At 44.9% G+C, this 23,021-nt stretch overlaps 1 protein-coding gene across 7 annotated transcripts in view; it reads right to left on the reverse strand.

Annotated features, from left to right (window-relative positions):
- SERTAD2 (SERTA domain containing 2) overlaps nt 1–23,021 on the reverse strand; it is an 84,575-nt gene that overhangs the window by 17,688 nt on the left and 43,866 nt on the right. Inside the window, exon 1 of one of the 7 annotated variants that reach the window (XM_054821716.1) lies at nt 8,099–8,118. The exons of 2 other annotated variants lie outside the window; for them this stretch is intronic. In XM_054821716.1, the coding sequence (XP_054677691.1) occupies nt 8,099–8,118 (20 nt within the window). Of the gene's footprint in view, nt 1–1,134; nt 1,163–4,680; nt 4,733–4,800; nt 4,911–5,084; nt 5,383–8,098; nt 8,119–23,021 lie in introns of those variants that run through there. 4 more of the 7 variants (XM_054821717.1, XM_054821720.1, XM_054821722.1 and 1 more) reach the window with 4 other exon arrangements.

Consider the following 23,021-nt stretch of genomic DNA (forward strand, 5'->3'; position numbering starts at 1 on the left):
ACACACACAAAGCAGTAAGAAAGCAAAATGTTACCACTGTTTAAAAAAAACACTGTGGTTTGCACACCAACGCCAGTCTCCTATCTTGATGAAATGTGTATTTTAAAAATATGCTAACGATATGCATGCACGTGTACGTGTACCTATTAAACACTTCTTCCAAGGGTGAAAGAGTGCTTGTAAAAACACATGAAAAGTAAGGAGTTTGTGGAGGCACCGGAAGATGATAATGTATTTCTGAATTAGGTTTTAAACTTCATTTTGCAGCTACCTGAAGTTAAGACAAAGCTGCCTTTAGGCATCTCAAACTAGTCAGACCTGCTGTAGCAGTTGCACAGTCTGCTTCAAATATGCCCTCCACGCTCCTTTCAACCTCCACCCCAATATATATCCGCATAGTTTACCTCCAATCATGGGTGGTTCTTTCTATAGCGCAGTTCAGTCAACCTTATTGCCTGCTTGGCACGACAGAAGTTTTGAAGAGACTAATGTTACAGGTTACTATAAGAAACTGTAAGAAAACAGCTGATAATTGTCACGTTTCCATTAAAGGTGAGTGTGGCTCAAACAGCACAAGGGTTTCCTGGGGGAATTGAAAATCTGGGATCAAGAAAACAGTTTTATTTGTTACACATCACCCAAGCAAGTTTTAGCGTGAGTTTAGAGCTTTCTACCAACTCAAGAGTTCCTTTGAAAAGGGAACTTCTTTCTTCTGCTACTTCCATATACCACCCAGTTTTAAAAATAACATTAAAGAAAACAACCCACATTTGCACTTTTCTCTTTGTATTCTACTATATAAAGAATACAATTTTTATTCTAACTTCACTGGAAGCAGAAGCTGTCAAATGAAATCTAATACATCTTACTGGTGTGAAAGCAAAGTAAACAGGCTTTGGCTCCTAATAATTACACAGACCAAGACTCATGTCATTCAATGCCACTTAAAACTCAATTCCAGAGTGATATTAATGAGAAATTCCTCTTTAAGCCTACTGCTCCTCAAAACACTGATCATGTTATACAGGCTGGGAACCTCAGACGTTACATGGCAACACCTCTGGTTTTACCTACCAAGCAGAGCAGAGTACCAAACCCAGCCCCTTATTTGGAAGAATAATGGTTTGAACTCACGTAACGCAGGACTCTGAGTATGGTTTTAATATCACTGGAGCAGCCCGAATCCAGAGTCACTCTGATGTGGTGGTGGCTGCTGTCTCACTTGAGCTAGCTGAGCCTCCACCCTCAAAGAAGGGACATGTGAAAATCAAAAACTTGCTCCCTGGTGACTTGACAGCTTCTTTGGTCCTTTCAAGCCATCTTGCTCCTCACCACGACTTAAAGCCATTTCTGAAGACTGATGAGGCTGTATTGCCAGCTGCCCAATGCCCCAGAGACCAGCCCCGCTCTCCCTTGGAAATGCCCCTCAAATCAGCTCTTCCCCACTCAGGAATTCCCCTTTGCGCCAGAGGAATCTCCCAGCTGCAGGTTTAGCACGTCTTCACAGCTCCTCCTGGCCACTTTGCAACGACACCGAGCATCTGACGCATTCACTGGGAGCCATCAGTGAAGCGAACATCACCATGCAGTTTCTATTTTGCACGACGACGACACACCGTTCAATACCCATACAGCCATAAGACAGAGGGCAGGGACCCTGCTGTGATCAGTACTGTACAGACACAGGACATACAGGCCTATTTCTTCCACAAAATCTCTGCAGTCTCCCAGAAACACATTTGCTTTGGACTCTCTTTTCCTCAACTTCAGTTGAGCTCAGCTCAGAACACTCAACAGCAAAGTTAGCACTGCATTTACAGGGCTTGCTTTCCCTGCTTGTGTTGAACAGTCAGCATTGTTATCTTATTTTTTGTTATAGTGTTTGCACTAGTAATGCTGAACAAACCCTGAAGCCTCCACTACAGCAAACACAAAAATTGACTTTGTTTATAGAAGAATTAAAGAACTAACACATGTTGAAGGTCTCTCTCCATTTACAAAAAACAGGCACTTCATGACAGCACAGTTTCTCTGACTGATGGAAGTTTAGAAATAAAACAAGTGGCAGAAAACATGCAATTATGTCCCCCCTGAAGAAAATGAGCGCTGTTCTCAGATTTGCTAACTAATAGTTTGTAGAAAATGGAATTTGCCAAAGATTCATCTACACTAAAGATTTGTGCTTACTGCCAACCTGCTTACATTTAAGCTGGACCTTGCTCTCTCCTTTGGAACACTGCTGATCTTTGGACTTGGTAACTGAAAGCTGCCGTTTCTGGCACTGATTTGTGTCCGTGTTAAGGAACAGTTGCAACTGGAGCTGCCTCCTCATGAGCTGGTTACACATGTAAAGCTGAATTAAAAGAAGGTGTCTCTCTTGCTACCCAGCCCTTACAAAAAGTAGATCACCAGAAGACTACTTACACTTTCAAAGTACTGCATTCTCCTTGCTTGACAGATTACACTTTAAGATGTTACATAAAAGCAAAAATAGTCACAAGTATTTTGGATCACCTGTCTGGCGTTAGCACTGCTGGAGATGAACTGTGCCAGGAGTGTTTTACATCAGAGTGAAAAAAAGTCAGAGTTCCTAAAAAAATTTTTTTTTCCTATGAATTATTTATTGGAAAAATAAAAGCAGCTTGTGTAAATGATGGCAAAATCCTTCAAACTTGATATTGCATAAGATCTGTTATATTTCATAGAAGCTACAAAAAAATTAGAATATGAAATTTGTGATTTTCCTTGATATTAGGACATTATCTCAAACGCCTTGATGCCTTTCAGGCAGACAATTCGAGTGCTTGGATTATTTATATTATTATTTCCACCAAAACACTGAGAAACTGTCATTATTTCATCTTTCCCATTAAAAAGAGCAGATATATAAAGGAATACAATTACAATTCTTAATAAATCAGTACCTACAGACATATTTAATGCCCTTTAAGACTGCTTTATCTATAGACAAAACCTGAAGTACCTACAGCTAGCAAGGTTTTTTGTGTGTTTGTTTTTAATCAGCTTCAGAGAAAAAGAAATCGGCTTGACAACGAAAATCAAAGCGGTGTTTTAATATGCACAAAGTCTAGCTTCATTCGTTAGCAGTCCAATCCAGTTCCTGCAGAAAAAGAGTGGGTGGCTTTTGCTACCAACTCAAATCGAAGTAGGATCAGTCACGAAAGGAAGAAGATCTACAGCTGTTATGTTAGATGCTGCAATACTTGCCTGGACAATGGAAGTATTCCCTAGGACACGCTCTCAGATACCTGTCTGGCAGCACAAACTGCTAATCCTCCTCCTATCTCTACCACCACCACTAGCTCGTTATGTTAAAGCAGATTCCAAAGATACCATCTCATTATGTAAAAATCTATGCATTTTAACTTCAAGCAGAAAGGGCTACTTTCAATTTACCCTGCTTAATCAACTGCTTCATTTCTTAAAGCAATATAAGTACAAGTAGCAGCAACTTTTAAGAAAACACAATTAATTTCTATGGCTCGCTTTACCACGTGAAAGCTTCCTGTGCACTTAGATGGAAACTGAGGTGCCTCTGTCAATTTTGTACCCTGTGAGAAGCCCGTAAGACACAGGCATCTTCATTTGGATTGAGTATTTTATGCAGGTGAATCCCCAAAAACCAGAATAAAAAGGAAGCGTCATTTCAACTCACACAAATAGAAACCGCTTACTGCATGTGAGAGACACAAGCATAAAACTGATGTTAGGGGGCAGCCAAGCCCTCTACCACCATTGTTTGAGCAAGACCATGTTCTACGGTGGCCAAATCGAGCACCCGCTGACGGCAGCGACAGCCACCCTGCTGACTTCACCGGGCACCAGCTGAGAGAGCCTGGACTTTCCTGATCCCGAGAGCTCTGGACTTGTCTGAACACAGACTGCCACACGCAACAGCTCTGACGTGCTACACTGAAGTTCGGGTAAGGGGGCTGACAGCCCCCCCCGCGGACAGAAATGAAATGGGCAGATTTGCTTTATTTTACACCGGCAGCTGACCCGTAGCTGTAAATCAGCTACTAAGGGTCTTGGGGGGACAGCACACAAACCCCTGCATAGATTTTCAACAAAAGTGCCCCCCGGTTTTCCAGCTGTGCTTCAGAAAATGCAAGAAATGACAGCAGGTATCTGCACTCCTATTTTCACGCTTAAGGAGAACTATCCTTCCAGATCCTGACACACTGACATGAGTAAAGCAGCAAACGCTCTAAATGAACGTGGCATCGCAAAAGGATTTTTTTTTCAAGCGTTCCCCCACCCTGAAGGAAAACCCAATAAACAGGTTTTTCGCCATCGCTTCCAAAAGATGAACCACCCTGCTCACAAAAGCCCCCCCTCCCGAGCGCCTGCGTCTCCCTGCTGGCAAGGAAGACCCAAGTGCGCTATTGCTCAGGGAAAAGACACGCTAATCCCCTGCCCTGCTGCCGCCCTAACACCAACCCCTGGAAAGGTCCAGTCAGCAGGGCCAGGCAGGTCCTGCCCAGCCATATGTCAGCTTTGTTCCAGCAGAGTGAAAGTCTCCCCCGGGCCCTTTTAGCCCTCCTGGTACTACGGCACGCACTTTTAGGGGTACCTTGAAGTCCCCGCTCTTGCTAGCAAAACGGAGCAAGGCTGTAGCCTCCCGCCTCGTCGGGCTCCCCGCCGCACAGGCTAACTTACCGGAGTAAAGCCGGTTTCTTCGAGTTGGATGTAGCAAGGCTCTTGAGAGTACAACCGCCCGCACTATAGGGGCCGGCACAGCAGCCCCGATAAAAGTATATTCCAACTACACGCACGCACCTGCTTCGGCCCGGGATCCCCGTGCATCGGCGTGTGGGTGAGGTATTTTAAGAGCAACTCCGTCGCTCTCACTTCTCTGCTCATCTCAGCACGATTCTCCCCCGCCCCCCGGAGGAGAGGGGGAGGACACCCGCCCCGAGCTCTCTGCCCCGGGCACAAATTTAAAGGTAGAGATAAACCAAGCTCCGATGACTGGGAAAGCCGAGGCGGGGGGAGTGGGTGTCGCGGTCCCCCGCTCCCCCCCAGCTGACACCGCTACCCCGCAGCCCCCCAGCCCCACTCACCACATGCAGCTCCACCTGAGAACTAACGCATGGAGGAGGGGGGAGGTCGCAAACTCGCGCCCTAGAGCAGCTCCATATGTCGCTCCCTCGCCGCGCCGCTCCGGGGAGGGGCCGGGTGGGATGCGGAGGAGGAGGAAGAGGAGGCGGCGGCAGGCGCAGGCGGCGTGAGGATTTAAGCCTCCGCTCTGCCCCAGCGGCTGCGATCACGCAGCATTATACAATGGAGGAGGAGGAGAGGGAGGAGGCGGCACCAGCCCCGGCTCCCAGCACTTGCCGCCAGCACTGACGACAGGGGCGGCTCCGGCGAGCTCCTCGCCCTCCGGCCCGCGTCAAAGCTCCGCCTCGGCCCCGGCCTTCCTCCCCCGCCCCGTCCTCCCCCCCCCCCCCGCTCCCCGGCCGCCGGCGCGGCTCCCCGCGCTGCCCACGCGTGCCTTTGCCCCGGGCGGGCGGCGCGGCCCCCGCAGCGCGGCCGCCGGGGGTTCCCCGGGGAGCGCCGGGCCCCGCGCCGGGACACAGGCGGGTGCCAACGCGCCCCGACCGCAAATATGACAAGTATCCCTGCTATCCGGCGGCGAGGACCCGGCCGGGAGACGGGGCCCGGCTGCCCTCGGCCAGCTCTGCTCCCCCGCTGGGCTGGCCCCCGCACCCTACCCCGGGTCAGCCCCCAAGCAGAGCCGAAGGGCTGCCAGCCGCCCCCCGCCCCGGGAGCTCACCTGGGAGCCGAGGGAGGCGGCGGCCCCCTTCCGTGGGATCCTCGCTGCTAATTTGGGCTGTGCAGATACCACCGAAGCACAAAAATGAGGCCAAACGGAGATGTTCGAGCGCACGAAGACTTGGGGGAAGGGGGGGGAGAGCTCGGCACCAGGCGCTATCTGGAAAGACGACGATTATTTTAAGTTACCTCAATGACTGTGTTTCGAAAGGGACTGTATCCCAGCCGGCGCTGTAAGAGGCGATTCAAACACCTCACAGTTCTGGCTGCAGCCCAGTGGCATCTCGGATCATTCCAGCCTTTCGTGTTCCACTAAACCGGTTGTACTGCGGGACAATAAAGCTTTAAGACCTAACATAAAGGCGATTATTAGTCATTAATATCATGACTCGTTTAGGTATTATGCTCAAAATGGTCTGTAATGATTTGTGATCAGTCAAGCTGATGGTCTTGTTACAAATTACGTTCCATTATCAGCTAGAAACCCGAAAAGGAAAAGCATACTTTTAGAGGGAAGATTTCTTTAACCTGGAAATTGTATCTCTCAAAAATCCACAAAGGAAAAAAACCCAAACAATTAAAATAGTGAATCTGCCAAAACAGAAGGAGGCTAAGTGATGATTTTATGGATTCTTAAAATTGTAATTGAAAAGACCCCATCTAACTGAGGTTTAAACACCAAGACTGGTATTTCAGATAATACTCTGCTGCAGTCACTAAAATGGGAGGAAAGGGCATCAGATCTAAAAACCTCCATTTGACTTTGCCAGTTCTGGAAGCCTTGGCACACCTTTCCCTTTCCACCCGTGCTATCAGCCATTCCTTTGAGGAGACCCAAACTCTGTCATCCTCTGTCTGAGGTACAGAGGTAGCCCTGAGCCAGATCTGCAAAGCAATTCACAAACCATTTACTGAATTTCGACCAGTGACTTGCAAATTGCTCAGGAGTTCACAAAAATTAAAACCAGAATTTCCCCTGGCTGGATACTTTCTAGCAGCAAGGCACTGAAATTTGGTCCTTCTACTTCGGGAAACAAATCTCTTCTTGAAATTACAAGAGTCATAATAAAAATCACTAAATAAAAGGAAAGATTCCTTTTCTTTAGGGCCTGAGTGGAATGATACCTGTTCAGTGGGCTTCGGCCTACTCAAAAGCCAGCCACAATATTTGTAATACTTGCACATATTTCACTGGTTTTTGTTGTTTTGGGGGTTTTTTGGTGGTGGTTGGTTTGGGGTTTTGTGGGGGGTTTTTTTGCATGTCAGATCCACTGAATTTCAAGGCCACATTCTGCCCTCCTTTACACCTGATTTGTAACGCAGCAGGATCTGGCCTTGCGTAATTGCGCTGTGGATGCACCCAGCCGAGCAGTGCCTGCCTTCCCAAGCTCAAAGTCCGCAGTAGGTTTACAGTCCCTGTGCCTGGGTGTGTGCACGCTATCACCAGCACCATGGGCATAACCACAAACATTTGCTAAATAAGCACCTGGGCTCCATCCAGTCCGATATCCACAGCCCCAATCTTGCCATGTTATACTCGGCAGTAAAAGGCCTGAGCCTGTATCGTCCAAGTTTTAAATGCTTCTGACTTTGTTAGGTTGCTCCAATTTTACACTAGCATAAAACTCACTGCCCCTTCTGTTTCCTACTGTAACTCCCCTGGGCCTTTCTTGGCAGGAGTTTATAGTCACACTGTAACTCAGATTGTTCCTCCAAACACAACTAGTACAACCTGCATCCACACTCAGAAGCACTCTCAACCAAGCATAGGTCATGATCCAAATCAATACGAGTAGAGCTCCTTCCTACGCTTCACACACAGCAGAGGCTCCACTGTGGCGGGATGAGGTTAGGCTACATAAGACAAATAATCCTACCACTGACTGCTCTTCGCATTGCTTCGCACCTGATTTAACAAGACCTTTCTGGCCAAGAAACCACTCTGCAGCTCCAGAGCAATCTGACCAGAAGGTGTCTGCAAGGCCCGAATGCAGTTTGCCTGAACTTGTTAGTAAGCACTGAGAAACAGTCTGCAACTGAGCCACGAAACGCTGTACAAGGAAGTGTGTCGGCAGAGGCTTCCAGAGCCTGCAGGAATGGGGGGAAAAGTCTGCATGTCTGTGAGGAGGAGCCACCCAAAACGCATCCCATTTTGGAACGGTGCACGCAAGGGCTTCCCGAGGCACGGTAGCACAGATGTAATTGTGCAGTCATAGCCTTGACGCAGGCCCTCAAACTGCTCACACATGAAGGCAACGCACTAAAAGAGAAAGAACCGAACTGCATTTTTCTTGGTACTGACCTGACATGGGCCACAGGCATAGTCTAAGTGCAGCCTTGTCTTTGAGCAAGGATGGTCAAAGCTTGCCTGACTGAGGCCAGGTCTCCTGTAGATCATTCAAAAACCCTCCTGTGTTAAAGATAAATAAATGTACAAACAGAAATCAAAGACTGGAAAGATTGGGGGGGGGGGGGGGGGGAAACAGACACCAGACTTCATAGGGCAATTCATTAGAAATACTACAGACTGCCAGGTAATCTCTGCCTATCAACATGTGTGCTAATTAGGAAAGAGCAGAAACGTTTTGTGTGCTGGAACGTCAGCATCCCTCATGTTTTTCAAAAAAAGAAAGTGGCAGTGAACTGCTTCCTATGTTTCTAATTGCATCCTTGGCCTTTTTCTTTCTAATTGCAGTACACATTAATACTGTGAGATTTCATCAGGTAATTGTAAGAACAAAACATCTTCATTTTCTCCCTGGATGTTTTTGCTTCAGTGCATTCAGGAGCAGACGGGCAAGTACCTAATACTACCACCAAAGCAGGCAACTTTTTGCAAATGAAGACCCCATCAGCACCAGTAACTTGGGAAAAGCTAAACGAAGGGCCTGCCTACAGCCAAGGCTGCTCGTTCCACCAGAGCAGCGCTCCCCACCAAACAATGCAGGTCTCATGGGAAAGAAACAAGCATGCGACAAGCAAAGACTTTATTAAACATCGCTAAGACTTTGTGCTGTCTCCTTTCAGGCCAGCTCAGGGGTCAATACTGACCTTCCGGAGCAGGGTCCTTCTCATATAATGCTCAGCCACAAATAAAACCAAGCCCCTCAAAAAAAATTGGGGTGCTGCATTACTGCAGTCTGCACCTGTACCTTAGCAGGGAGGGAGCTGCACCCGTGAGATGGGCTGCTTTTCTTGAGATTTCAATTGCCTTTTTTTTTTTCTTCTGGTACAACTGTTCCACTGTAACAAGGCTGCCTCACACATCCCGAGGCACAGAGGAATCAGTTAAAACCAAAGGAAGGAATGGTCCCCCCCCTTCTTACTCCAATTTTAGCTCTTTTTTTTCCTTCATTTTCTGCTTTAGTCCATGGTTTTCTCCTTTAATGTTTTTGTGGCAGTAGGAGAAACACCATTCCCTAGAATGCATTATATGCTTAATTATCATTCTCCATTAGTTCTCTAAGAAAAAAAAAACCTACAGGAGAAATCAGTTTAATTAATGAGTATGACCAAATGCAGCCTTAGTTCTAATGCAGTATCATATATTATATGTCCAGTTGGGCAGTTGATCTTACTTGGGTAAAATGAACAGAGATGCAAAAAACCATGGAGCTCATGAATCAATATTCTGAGTGCAACTAGCCCCTTTTGTATAGTTATTCTAAGTCTTCCTACAGATTTTGATGCCAATGTCTGTTCCCAAATACTGCCTTGGGTTCAGTAACTCAGGATTGGGCCTGTACAGTCTAGTAATAGAAAGCTGTTGCTTGGCATTACCAAGGGTTGTGCCACATGGTAAATTCATTAAGTAATTAAGAAAAAAAAAAACCCTTAACTCCAAGATAGCACTCAAATAGTTACACCCAGTAAAAATCCCTGGTGCATGTCAAGGACAAGGGTGGCAAGGTTTCATCTCAAAGTCAGACTTGGTGATTTAGATGCTTTTCAAAAGGGCTACTCTTCAAGTATTAAATTATTAAGGAAATATTATGGAACAGGATTATCAGGAAAGAAAAAAAAACCACACAGCGTGCATTAGCTGGCTTAGTCAGAGGACGTTTTGCTGCATTCCTCATGCATGGAGATGACTCCCTCCCTCTGTAATTCCCTGTGCACTCCCAGTCCTCTGGAGACTGCTGGTGTGCATCATCCTTGCTCCAGCTGAAACACACTGTCCTCTGACAGAGATTCAGGCTGCCTACCACTGCTGTATATGTTCTCACATCTTTTTGCCTTTTCATAAACATCCGTGTTCTTTCCCAAATCCCATTTAGGCTGTATCACCTGCAAGATGTGCTTCATTTTTGACCCAGGCCAGACTGTTCACACAGACACTGTCTGTACGGCACACGGACTCCTAAAACAGTCTCCCCTTTCCATTCTTGCTTCATGAGACACAGTGAATTGTACTTTCCATTGAGCTGAGTTTTAAACAACTTTAGGCTGCTTTTCTTTCCTTTTCAGTGTTCACTCTGCAGTCTCTATCAAAAGCACAAGTCATTCTTTCCTGGAACACTTGGTTACTTTCTCAAAGACAGGTTATGCTGATGTCCTGATATTCATGTCATACTGGGGCCAGTGGATTAAGAGGAAAAAAAAAATCTGCAGATAAAACCAAAGGCTCTGTTTTACAACCAAGGAGGGAATACTTCTAATAAAGAAAAACACACACAACCGGTGGGGGAAAAATACAGAGAGATGGCCAGTCTTCAGGCCTAATTAACCACTGGTGTAAACAGATGTCACTGCAATCAAGCCAGAAGACTTCGACCACCCACGAGTTTTGAGCACAAACCCAACATGAGCCTGAAAATCTTAACAACATGGGGCTGTCAAACATGCGAGCCACACACATGCTTCAATACAAAGGTTGTCACCATCTTCCTTACATGGATAGACTACCTGTTCCTGGTTCACTAGGGGAGAACAGCTCTACTGATCTGGCTTATTGTGTGTGCTGTACATATTACAACCCTTTTCTGAAGCAAAGCTACTCCAACAGAGCTCTATGTGAAGCCATGCATTTCTGGAGCGTAGATGCCCCCTGTACTCTTCTTAAATGCACTTGAAATCTGGAAGTGGCCTGGCTGCATAGGCAAGTTGGAATATGTTTAGCACTGCTCAACCCTGCTGAAGTGCCAAAGGCTTGATAGACCAAACCGGGCCACCAGCAGGGTGACTAGAGGCTTCTAGAAGTGGATGTTCCTGCTCAGATTTGTTGCATTGAAGCACTGTACAACAGTAGTGATGTGTTTGAGGCTGGGAGGGCAAAACCAAAATGTTGTCGTGGCTACAGTGTTGATGTAGGGTGTTATATAGCATAGCAATATATTATCTAGCACTTAAAACCATGTCACTGGAGTTTAATGTGTTCATGCTCAGATGCATTATCAGGTAATAAAACCTATTTCAATCCTTATTTACATGAAAACATGAGTTAATACATCAATATCCAAATGAATGCACCCACCTCTAGTGCTTCTGCTGGCTGGAATACAACCTGTAGAGCATATTAAAGCTCCTACAGCATGTTGGGGCCTCGTGTGTTTTGTTTAAAAACAGTTTCTGCAGCTTCTTAGAGCCACTAGCTTCAAGCAATGCTTACCAAGTAAGATAGAGGCATTTTCAAGGTAATTCAAATTTGCAATGATAAATCCTTCCTCTGACTGTCCCAAGTGCAAAATTCTTTACAGATAATTTTATCTGTACTCCTTTCAGACAGATAGAGGTTTCTGAGGGTCTAATTTTAAGTAAACATTGAGTGACCTACACAGCTTCTTTAAAAAAAAAAAAAAACACCAAAAATCCACACCAAACCCCAATAAAGCAGAAGTTGAATCTGCAGGGCCAAATTTAGAAGAGGAAAAAAAAATGGAGCTGGCAAGAAACCTAGCACAAGAACATCAAATGTAGCATAAACTCCCACTGCCATTCTGTTCCACTACAAATAAATGAAGATCATACAGAACTGAACTCATTGAGTCAGTGCAGTGAACGCACAAGTCTTTCCGTTTTAACCCTTCACAAAACGTGTGATTTCTTAGATTATGTGCAGAGATTAAAAAAAAAAGAGTGAATGAGTACATCAGTTGCTTTTACTGACTGTGCCTGTGGTAATGATTCATTTTGCCTCTCTACATTCCCTCATGCTAGCACGGCTGAAAGTCAGCAAAAGCTCATACTGTACATGCAGGTAAATGGACTGTGGGTGAAGTATTTCTTAACTTTACCTAAAACCACCCCCTGTAACGGTCAGAAATGCATTTTAACTTTCTGAAGAAAAAAGGAACTGCACAAATTAATTTAGGTTCTCCTCTAACCTTTTTTATGCTCTCTCACTTTAAAGGAAGCTGTTCATTTACAGTGATCATTAGCCAAAGGCTAAAAGAGGTTTACACCTAATTAGTATTCCCAAGCAAAGATGAAACACTAAATCACTGCAAACCCACCTAGTATTTAGGATCTACTACCAGGACAAAGAAAAAAGCTGAGAATCCACCATTTATCATAATGGTCCATCTTTGCCTTCCTTTCACACCTCTTATGCTTTCTTCCTCCACAGCGGCTTTGGGGTGCTAATGTCCTTGAAACGTGGCAGGGGACCTAGAAGAGGGGAGAAGCAGCTGTCCTGCTTGGTCACCCCCATCTCTTTTGTACCACAGTATGTGTCAGGATTTGGGGGCGGGGGCGCAGAGATATGTTGTGGGCAGGATGGCACGGAGGTAGGGAAACAGACATTGCATGTGGCATATTGCTCCCTAAAGCCAGTAGGGGCTGAGACAGCAATAAGCAGCTCTCAAATTTTTTTTAATTTTAGCCTTGGTGGGGGAGCAACACGGAGACATGATGGGAGTACAGAGGGGAACAGGCCAAGGGAAACGAGTAGACCTAAGAAACAGGGGGAAGAGCTGCATCCCCATCAACGATGCTGCTACCAAGTCTGGTGAGTTCTCTGGTTTGATCTCTGGACAGCAGCAGTGAAGAAAATACCATCAGGAATATCACTGAGGCTCTCCCTGCTTCTTATCCCAACCACGGACTTTCCCAGAACAAAGGGATGGGCAAAAGTTTCCCAAAGCCCTCTTTCTTTTACAGAGAACGCCATTTTCCTGCAGAGATCCAGCTTTACAAACCAGCTTCTATCAGTTTTATTTGTAGAAAGAAAGATATGAATGGCTGCCTTGAGCCATAACTCTTGTTCCACAACCTGCCCGCAAGCGCAGCCAGTGGCCAGGTACTTCACAGAAAGGGACCAGCCTATTTGCAATAGCTGGGCAGAAACAGGCACCCTCTGTGAGGGGCCAAGTCAAGGAGAGATGATTGCCCATCTGTTATAACTCATGCCCCAGGGAATTTTCTAATCATCCACATCCAGGGGACATTCCTAGTGTAATTCCTGCTAAGTAAAAAAAGTCCTAATAGTCATAAAAGACATACTTTGCTTGCTTACCTACACCTATAGTCCAGTAGTGTTAGCCATCAGGTTAAATATTTTTTCTTCACACACACCCCCCCCCCAACCTGGTCTTCTGCTAACTTTCCTTAACTCTTGACCGGATGTTCAGCCCCTGCCATAAGAGCAAAAGAAGAAGTTAGGCAGATGCCAAAGTGCTGATAATTTGACTACACACACACACAAATACTATTCCCATGCAGGTCAGACGACAGAAACCTCTTTTTGATGCCAGCGCTCTTCAAAGGAAACTCTTTCTCATCTGAGCATCTGGGAAAGTGCAAGTGCCCACACCTCTAGTTATGGGGTTTGTAGAAAGAGCTGCCCCCCCAAGAACGCCGGTATATTACTCTTACCAGCGAGAAGGGAGGCCTGATATCTGATGAGTTTGTTTTGGTTTTAAAACCAGAACAACCTAAAACAAACCACCTCTGTTAGAGAAACATTGTCTTCCATGAGATGTTCAGGTGAAAGACCTCAGACTCCCAACATATTTTTGCTAGCTGTCACAGCTGATGTGGGCGAAATCATGAGAAGGGAATGCATTTGTTGTTTTGAACTTTTTTCTTTCATTTAGCAAAGATTCCCCTTAAATAAATGGAAGCAGGGAGATCTTGAAATAAGCCCTAGCAAGTTTTAATCACACTTTTTCTTCTTGTGAGCGAGCCGTCATTCAGTAGCTAGGTGGTTCTAAATAAAGAACTCTAGTCAACAACAGGAAATAACTCCCACAGAAAAAAAAAGGCAGAATACAAACTCTCAGCAACTCTCGTACATAGCTCACAACGGCCTTTTGTTCCATGCACATTAAGTCTAAATTCTTTAATTTCAGAACATGTTCTTGCTCTAAGTAATTAAAACTTTTTTTTTCTTGTTGCAAGTACGGATTCCTTCCTTGCCTTTCTTCCAAAATAGTCACATCTAAGAGTTGGAAAATCACAAGCTATTACCATTTCATTTAATAAGTAAGGACATTCTAGGAACACCATGTGATGACCAGGATTTTCAAAAGTTACTGATGGTGGGTTTTTATCTTTTTTTTTTTTTTTTTTTTTTTTTGCAGGGGGGAGGTGCACCGTTGTGTCCTCAGCTGCAAACAGTTTACATCCTTCTTAACGTTCAGAAACCACTTTGTGTTCAGAAAGTACAGAGCACCTGGTCTGTGGGGAGGGGGATAAAGGAGAAACCACACATCTCTAGCCACTTTTTAAAAACTCAAACTAGCGTCTAGAATTGTCAGCTTTTAAATTATACAAGACGTCATGGGCCAATGCCTGCAAACATTACCAAAGACCACCTGTCTTCTCCTGGACACAGTCTTCCAAATTCAGCAGAACAGCCTGGCACCAGGCTCTGACCCAGCCATAAGACAAGTGCCACACATGAGAAGCACTGGCTATGCTTTGTGGAGGAAACATTTTCATCTACAGCCCCAGGATTTCTGGAGTTTTGACAGTTCAGATTAACCCGCCTAGGTTGACAGGCTACTCCTGCCTTTGCTGAACAGGTTAGGCAGAGAGGACAACAGCATCCCTGCTGATCCCACTCCTCAATTCTCTTCCTCCTTCCAGCCTGTGGTTCATCCTCTTGGTAGGAAAACGGCAATAGTCCCTGTCTATGGGAGAGGGCTGAGTTGTTAGCAAAGCTGGTTGGAGCTGAATGTCCCCAACTTCTTCAGGCAGGAGAGTACAAGAAGATGCACCTCAGACTGCTCAAGACAAGGTGCTTTGACATGCTTTAGGAGGAAATCTTATCTAGCATGGATTTAGGCAGAAGGGTGAGTAGGATAAAAGCCTTTAGGAGATACTGGAAAGCAGGCTGGGGACAAAAGCAGCGCAGACCAACCTGGAACAAAATATAAAAACTCCAGTTAACAAGAAACGTAGCCATACCAGCACTCAATGGATGAGAAACCAAGGGCATATAAATAGGAGGAAAGAAGGAAAAGAACACAAAACAACGCAAGAGTTTGTTCTGGTAAAACTTTAGGCAGTGAAATAGCATCAAAAGCTGCTTTCACAAGAGCATGTCTAGCCTATAGTGCCCACAATAGCTACACGAACAGTTCTATATTCTTGTAGTGGGGCTTTCAGGAAAACCAGCATTAACAATTTGTTGGTTTTGTTGGCTTTTTGTTTTCTTTTCTTTTCCTTTTTTTTTTTTTAAGTGATTCCTTAAAGTTTTCACTTGTAGGCTGGTGCTGTCAACAACCAAGCTCTTCTGTTAGGTGTCATTTGGGAACATACCTCAGTCCTACCATAGCTTCCAGTTTATGCTGAGCAAAGATGATCTGAGGTTCCAAGAAAGGCGATAAATTCCCCTTTTCACCCTCAAAGAAATTTCATCTGCAATCCCTCTTAGAGTGGTAAGATTGCCCCCTCAGTGGAGAAGTACAACTCCAAAACATGCATACTACAGACTTGGGCCAGATTCTCTCATCTCTATTAGGTCGCAGCAGACACAACTTAGTTTATAAGAGACAGAAAGACTTATCTCCATACAAAACTGGCAGTATCAAACCAGAAGACAGAAGCACCTGGCAATCTGATCGATAATCCACAAATGGGTCCCTTTGCTTTGCTGGAGAAGTAACAGGGTTAGGGCTAGTGAAAAAAAAAAAAAGGCAGATTGCAGGACTGAGCAGAATATACAAAAATGCACAACCAAAATGCCTGAAAAGAATACACTGGTTGACTCCATCTGGCTTCAAAAAAGTGTGGTTTTGGTGTGCCAGGGGAGGAATTTTAAGATGGCTGCTGCTTGTTAGGTCTCGGCAGAAGGTGGGAGAGTGTCTTTAGGAACCTTGCTATGATTTGTGGCAAGTATCTTCCAGAGTACAAACACGTATACAGCAGATTTTAGTGGTCAGCTGATTCCAGCATCTCTCCATCAAATCACCTGATGTGGCCCTGTCATATTACAACCTAACTGTAAAACCAATTTAATTTTTGAAATAAGTCCTGTTTTAATTACACAGCTGCAAGAATCAAGGTTACAGATCCAGACTGGATTTTTGTAGCTGGGATACGTGAACTAGCTCAGTATCTGTGTGTTTGCGTGCATCATCAAAAGTTTACAAGAGCAAATCCAGTTTGCTTCCTAATGCAAAATGAACACACAGGCTGAAGCAACTCCACATTCAAATCTAGTCCAGAGTAAGTCTTGGTGGTTGTATTATAAAGTCCTCGAAAGTGGGTTCAAACCTGAACTTGCAGAGTTCTTCAGAAAGGAAGAAAAAGCGATGTAGCAAAGTATCCTAGAGCAGCTGCCCCACCATTTCTCAGCTCTCACCCATTAGGTTAAATACTACAATGATTTCAGTGGGACCAGCACACTTTCAAAGATGTAGTCTCTCTGTCTTCTTCCTCTCTCTCACTGAATGATATTTCTGCCCACATGCACTGACACATACAGCGTCTAACAAGGCTGTGATTCATTTTCAGTTCTAGTCATGCTCACAAGTGATGTAGCACACTCGCTGTGCCTTCAGGAGCTGCGTAATTTAGCTTCATTTTCTCTGCCCCCATCCTGCATTAAGTGAAGTTCCAACAAAGCCAAGTCATCTCCCACCAACTCACCCTCCCACCTGCTTGGGGGATGTGTATGGCAGGAGTCCAAATAATAAATAATAATAATAAAACAACAACAATAATAATATTAAAAATATAGAGAAGGGGATGAGAGCTTGAGAGACACCGTGAAAATTGGTAGAAAGCTTTCTAACATCTACAGGGAGTGAATAATAACAATGGGATGTATACTACAAGATCACTGAAGAAGCTGTATCAATTCTGAATCATCTCCCCTAACATGTTAAAAGCAGCACTGCACATTGCTTTGTGAATATCATACATGTTCATGCTAAAAAATGATTGACATTAAATCGGAATCCCTGATGTACAAAGGCAAACACTTCCTCAGCCTCTCCCACAGTAACCTTGTAGTGACCATTTGCTTGCCCTTCATTCTGTTGAAGTGACTTTGACCCAGTGCAAACATCAGGGAAAGCCATTAGCACATCTCAACTGCAAACCTCTCCTATCCAGTGGCTACCATCCATCATGAATTACACACGGTGGTTTTGTGACACAAATTACAAGCTGCTTCTGAGCTAAGCTCCATGTATTTGAGGTATGAGGCCAAGCTTGAACAAAGTGAAAGACGGGCATTTTATTTGATAAATCTCATTATCTCACTGACATTCAAAATTCATCTCAGACACAGAAACGCATCACAAAGTAGTTCTCTAGTTATGTGGAAGAGTCAGGATGCTTTAACATGTAAGTTAAGAGGTGTTTACACCCCCATCACACTAACATTTCTAGCTCTACCCCCACCTTCAACCTGGAACTATGTTTTGATGGAACAGAAATCTTGATTTTCAAAAGAAAAAACACTCGATTGCGTTTCTTCAGCAAGCGTCCCCAGACAAAAGTGAGTCACTGCAGACTCCTTCAAGCAGATCTTAGTGATCTGCATGATTTCCTTAATCCTTAACCAATGACACAGGGAAAGAAGAATCAGCACCAAAAGCTAGAAGGTACTTTAACATTACAGATACAATACCAAGAGGGTCGCTGTCAGCACAGAGCTGCAGCTAATTAAGAGGACACATACAGTCTTTCTCCCTTTACATGAAACACATGTGCAAGGCTCCCCACCACATAAGACACACACACACACTCCCCAGCTCAGCAGCCTCTTCTGGTTGCTGCCCCTCATTCATGACCAACACAAGCAAGCCAGAGCAGAGATAAAATTCCATACTTGCTGTAGGGGCCCATCTCCTCCTCTTCCTCACTCACTAAATGCTCACTCAGTTTGGCCACACAGCTCATCAGCCCACTTACTAGCATGTCCCCAATTTGGACACACTTAGCGATCCTGCAAAGGCAGAGCCCAAGAGGACACCACAGTTTCGGGCCACCCCAGGCTTGTCCAAGCCTAATGGTTGGGGAAGGTGGAGTTCCTCTCTCTGCCTTCCCACCAACCTCCTCTCTTCTACCAGGACAAGCCCGGGCTGATCAGAGGCTAAAGAAATACATTGAAATTTCCTCATGGTCATTTGTTCCTGATCCCTTCTCCTCCTCTCAACTCTATCAAAGAAACAGAGGAGGGACCACAGCCAGGAAAGGGTTGATGTACATTTGTGATGTATACCACACACGACTGGGAACGAACTGGATCATCCCGTGAGGCTGATACCACGAAGGGCCCTAAGAGCTCTGAAACATTGGGAGAAGGATAGTTCCTGGGGCTGGACACTTGTTGGGAGTAACGGGTCAGGCAGAGAAAGCAGCGGACTGTCATTTCAGCAGACGGGCTACTGCCTCATTTTGCAAATTGAAGAAATGAGGCACAGGGAAATGACGGGATGGCTTATTGTGGAAATGAAAGTCAAGCCTATGTGTTTTGATTTCCAGAGCACTCAATGCAAGTCCAGCCTTCCTCATCCATGAAGTTGCATTGTAAACATCCTCAGGGCAGGGCCTGCACCTCTCATTTGCTTTACGTCTGCGGCTTCCAATCTTTCCTGGTTTGCAGATCCCTTCATGCTTTCCAATAGGGCTGTGCGTTTAAACCTGCTGACAACAGGCTTGCTTTCCCTGGCTTTCCTGCACATCTTACACATAGCCTGTGGATCCTTGTGAGATGAAAACCATGATCTGTTCTCCCTCGTTGTGAATTCCAGTGTGTCCCTCTCTTTCGACTGATCCCAGTACACTGCAAGAGACAGCAGCAGGCATTTTTGAAGTAGCCCTAACTCAATCTAGTTGCCCTAATTCAAGATGAAAGCACAGAGCTTCCCTGTCACTTCAGCATTTCCCATCTCAAGGTAAGGGAGCTGTTGATCTCCCACATGAAAATGTATTATGCTGTCAGCCCAGCCTAAGGGCTGTTATTTAATTTACTTGAGGAGGTAAGTGAAAGCCCCTTCATGCAAATGCTTACAATGTGATCTGGAAAACAGCAGGCGTAATTAGATAAAATGGCAGCAAAACCCACCAGGGAAATAATGTTAATTCATGAGGATTTTCCTTTCCACCTCCCTCTCAGCAAGACTTGAAGCCAAGGAGGGGAGAAAAATAAATAAATAAAAAATCAGAATGCACCTCAATGATCTATCTCTTGGTGAAGTAGAAAAACAGTACAGCAACCAATGGGGTCACCTAAAAGATGTCTCAGCATGCCACCTCTGGCAGGATTGGCAGCCCATGCTCCTAAGTAATGAAGCACTGAAAGCAAAAATTGCTCTGTCACTGTCATAAGTTATTCCAAGTAGAGACATAATGAGCCAACATCCCTAAACTTCACACCATCTCCTGATCAAGGCCTAACCAGGCAATGGAGAAGACATGTCACATGATAACGCCATCACTGCAACCCCCTAACTCCCAGTAACAATAATAAAACCAGAGCTCTTTTGCAAGTCTTGAGAACAGATCTGGCATTTCCAACACACTCAAATTCTTTCTCTCAAAAACATCTAGGAGAGGGTTTTGACCATACTGATGATGATGTGACACAGTTAAGGAGAGCGCTAGGGCACCAATACGAACGGCAGCGATGCTCTCACAGTGGCCTTGGGAAGCTGTAGTTCTGCGTTTCAATTTCTGCTGGCTTCTCCCTCCCACCTAGAAGCCAGCCAGGAAAGTCACCTCCTGATTGCTGACCTGCCACTACCAAAATGGATTCCAATTAGCCAACTCACGGCTATTAGGAAAGCAAGACATTTTTTGTTGTTGAGTAATTACCTCTCATGAAATGGCTTACATCCCTAGTTGATTAGGTCACAACACACTGTGAACAAACTGATGTAACAGAGATATCTTTAACCTGCTAAATTAAGGCATACTTTCTGAATATAGAAAACTTAATTGAAGCCATGCATGGGGTACTTACCAAAGACATCTAGACGCAGAATTGTAACATTCACAAACAAACAACGGTAGAGACTGAAAGACAACCCATACACATCCAACTTGCATGTTACTCGTGGAAAAAAAAAAAAAGCTGGTTTGTTTGCTTACTGTGAGGATAGTAAATGACTCAAAGTGAACAGAGTAGTTTGACATCAACACTTAAATATATAATGGCAATATTCAGGTGACACATATGGAAGAAAAGAGATTGTTTATTTCCCTATATACTTTCACCCAACTAACAAAGCAAAAACCTCTTCTTCTAGTCAGGGATTGACTTGTTAAAGCAATCAGAAATACACAAAGTTATTTTTTATACAAAGTCCAAATAACCACATAGTAAGTGCCAGCCTTGCCACAGCGTGAGTTCCCAAAACACAGCCCACGAAGCCCCCCAGAAGAATCTTTGACCACGTTCAGCCCAGACTGTATTGCAAATAAGTTTGATCTCTCCCTTCACAAAATCCCAACCTTTAGCGTCCCTCGGCAAACAAATGTTCAGCTGCCTGGAGAACAGCAGCTCCACTGCCATTTCTATCAAGTCATCCATTGTAGTACACTGGTTTACTTAAAACCAAACCCAATTCCCAAGCCTGTAAACACCAACGGCTTCCTGATTTTGGGACTTGCCCATCTATTAAAAAGGAAGCCGTTCGCTTTACGGACCGTGGCCCTAATCTTTCAAACAGTTATGCCTGTGCTTAGCAGAAGCACACAAGCACTTCAGTCCAATGTAAGCATTTGTCGACACGAGGCCAGTATTTCCTGTTGCAGTTAAAAACACATTATACAGTTAGGGTGGAAAAAATATGACTGCAACACAAAATCAACCCTTCTCTTCCCATTTTGGGGGGTGGGGTGTCAGGGAAGCATTCGCAATGAAAATATAAAGCAACAAGGGCCTGGACAGAGTGAGTGCCATGAACAGCTTTATACCATGTTGGCTTTCTATGTCGGGAAACCGACTGGGTGTCATTTAATCTCCTAGATTAAAATCACTTAGCGAATATTGTATTGTTTCACTGTTCTCGCTGTCATTTCAGTGTTCGGGGCCTCGCCGGAGCTCTGCTGCTGGCTAACTTGCCACTAATGAAACCTCGCACGGGAGCAGCTGCCGGAATCTGTGTCAAACTGCATCTGGCACCCATCTATCTTCCAGCCATCTAAATTCACCTCTGAAATCATACAAAAGCAGCCGCAGAGCTCCCTGCAGCCACTCCAACACACCAGTCTTTGTCTCATCAAGCCTGTTAAGCAATTTAAAGCAATTTATTTTTTTTAATTCGCCTTGTATTTTACAGCAGCAGCTTTTTTCAAAAGAAGCGAAGAAGTTAAGAAAAAAAATTGGGGGCAGGGGAGAGAAGGGAAAAAAGTGCTTTTTTTTTTTTTAAATCCTGTCAAGCTCTCAGTAGACTATCATTAAACCAGTTTTGGCTGAAACTGTATGTTTAGGGGTTTTCCAATGGAGACACTCTGGTGCCTGCAACACTCAGACAGGGAGGGGAGGCTGCTATACAATTGTTGAATTGTTGTCATGGCTATTAAATATGCTGTAGCACAAATACCCAACAGGACTGAAGGTTTGCAGTGTATTGGCTCTGGAGAGGTATCAAAAATACTGGTATTAACTAGCAGATAACTGAGTTATACAAACACGGAATTGATTAAGTCAAAAATTGTAAAAGGTTTATTAACTTCACTCCAATCCAATCCCTTCCCTCCCTTCCTCCCCCTTGCCCCCCACTTCAGGCTTAAAGTACCCTGTAAATCCAAAATATTTGACATTTACTGTAGCGTTAATTTAACTGACTCTCCTCCAACGTTTGGGGTAAAACTGCCTCTTCTCTCTTTGCATTTCTCCAGAGGACAGGAGTTTTGGTCCACCGTCTCGTTAGGCTTATGAGCAGCAGTCTGAGAGTGTGGCACAGTAAAGCCATGACTTGCTGACTAAAACAGATTAATAAAAAACAGGCTAGTGACTAAAATTGAAACTTCTTATTTCTCTCAAGAAAAGGGTGTATTGTCAAGATAAAGTAGAGCCTAGCGTGTCTATTAAGCAACTTCCAGAGAAGCGCAGCTCAAAACAGCAGTATGGCAAGCTCCACCATGAGAGAGGAGGGGATGCGGCCCCTGGCACAGGCACAGCCACAGCCCTGCCAGGAGAGATGCCATCCTCTCCAGGCCAAAACTTAGCCAGCTGCCGGGAAGACGCATTAAAGAACATGGTGTGTGGAGGGCATGGGATGTGTTGGGCTCCCCTCCCAGGGTGAAGTTATCCATCCAGCCAAACAGGTCACGAGCCAGGTCTTGGTGACATCCAGCCGTATGGCATGGAGGACTCTAGGTGAGTGTGCCAGGCCTACTGTAAGGGCACTGGTGGGAGAATTCAGGAGGCGTTTCCTAGACTGAACGCTGCTAACTGCAGAAGAAGCAGGAGAAACAGGATCTGTCAACCCATCTAATTAAGGTCCATTTTCCCCACGCAGACTCATACACGTCTCTCCAGGCTATAGGGCCCTCATTTCTTGCCTCAACCCAAAACAGACTGAATGTATTTTGCATTTCTATGACAATTTGTTCTCAGCACTTCTCAGGAAGGAGAAGCACAACTTACATGTCCTAAGAAAAATGTTTGCATGCTCACAGACACCTCCGTCTCTGCTGCTAATTGTGTTGTGTCCATCCCCTTTGCAGCTAATCTGTTGCAGCAACTGGCCCTGTTACTCCATGCTAACCCCATCTGAAAAAACCTGAAAGCGTGCTCCTTTCCTGCGAGCTTCCCAAAGTAACCACGTAGATGAGAAACTGTGTTCTTGCACAAAGGCCTGGCCACTGATGTTGCTGTT

This window comes from Grus americana, chromosome 3, assembly GCF_028858705.1.
Source record: "Grus americana isolate bGruAme1 chromosome 3, bGruAme1.mat, whole genome shotgun sequence".
NCBI classification, from domain to species: Eukaryota; Metazoa; Chordata; class Aves; order Gruiformes; family Gruidae; genus Grus; species Grus americana.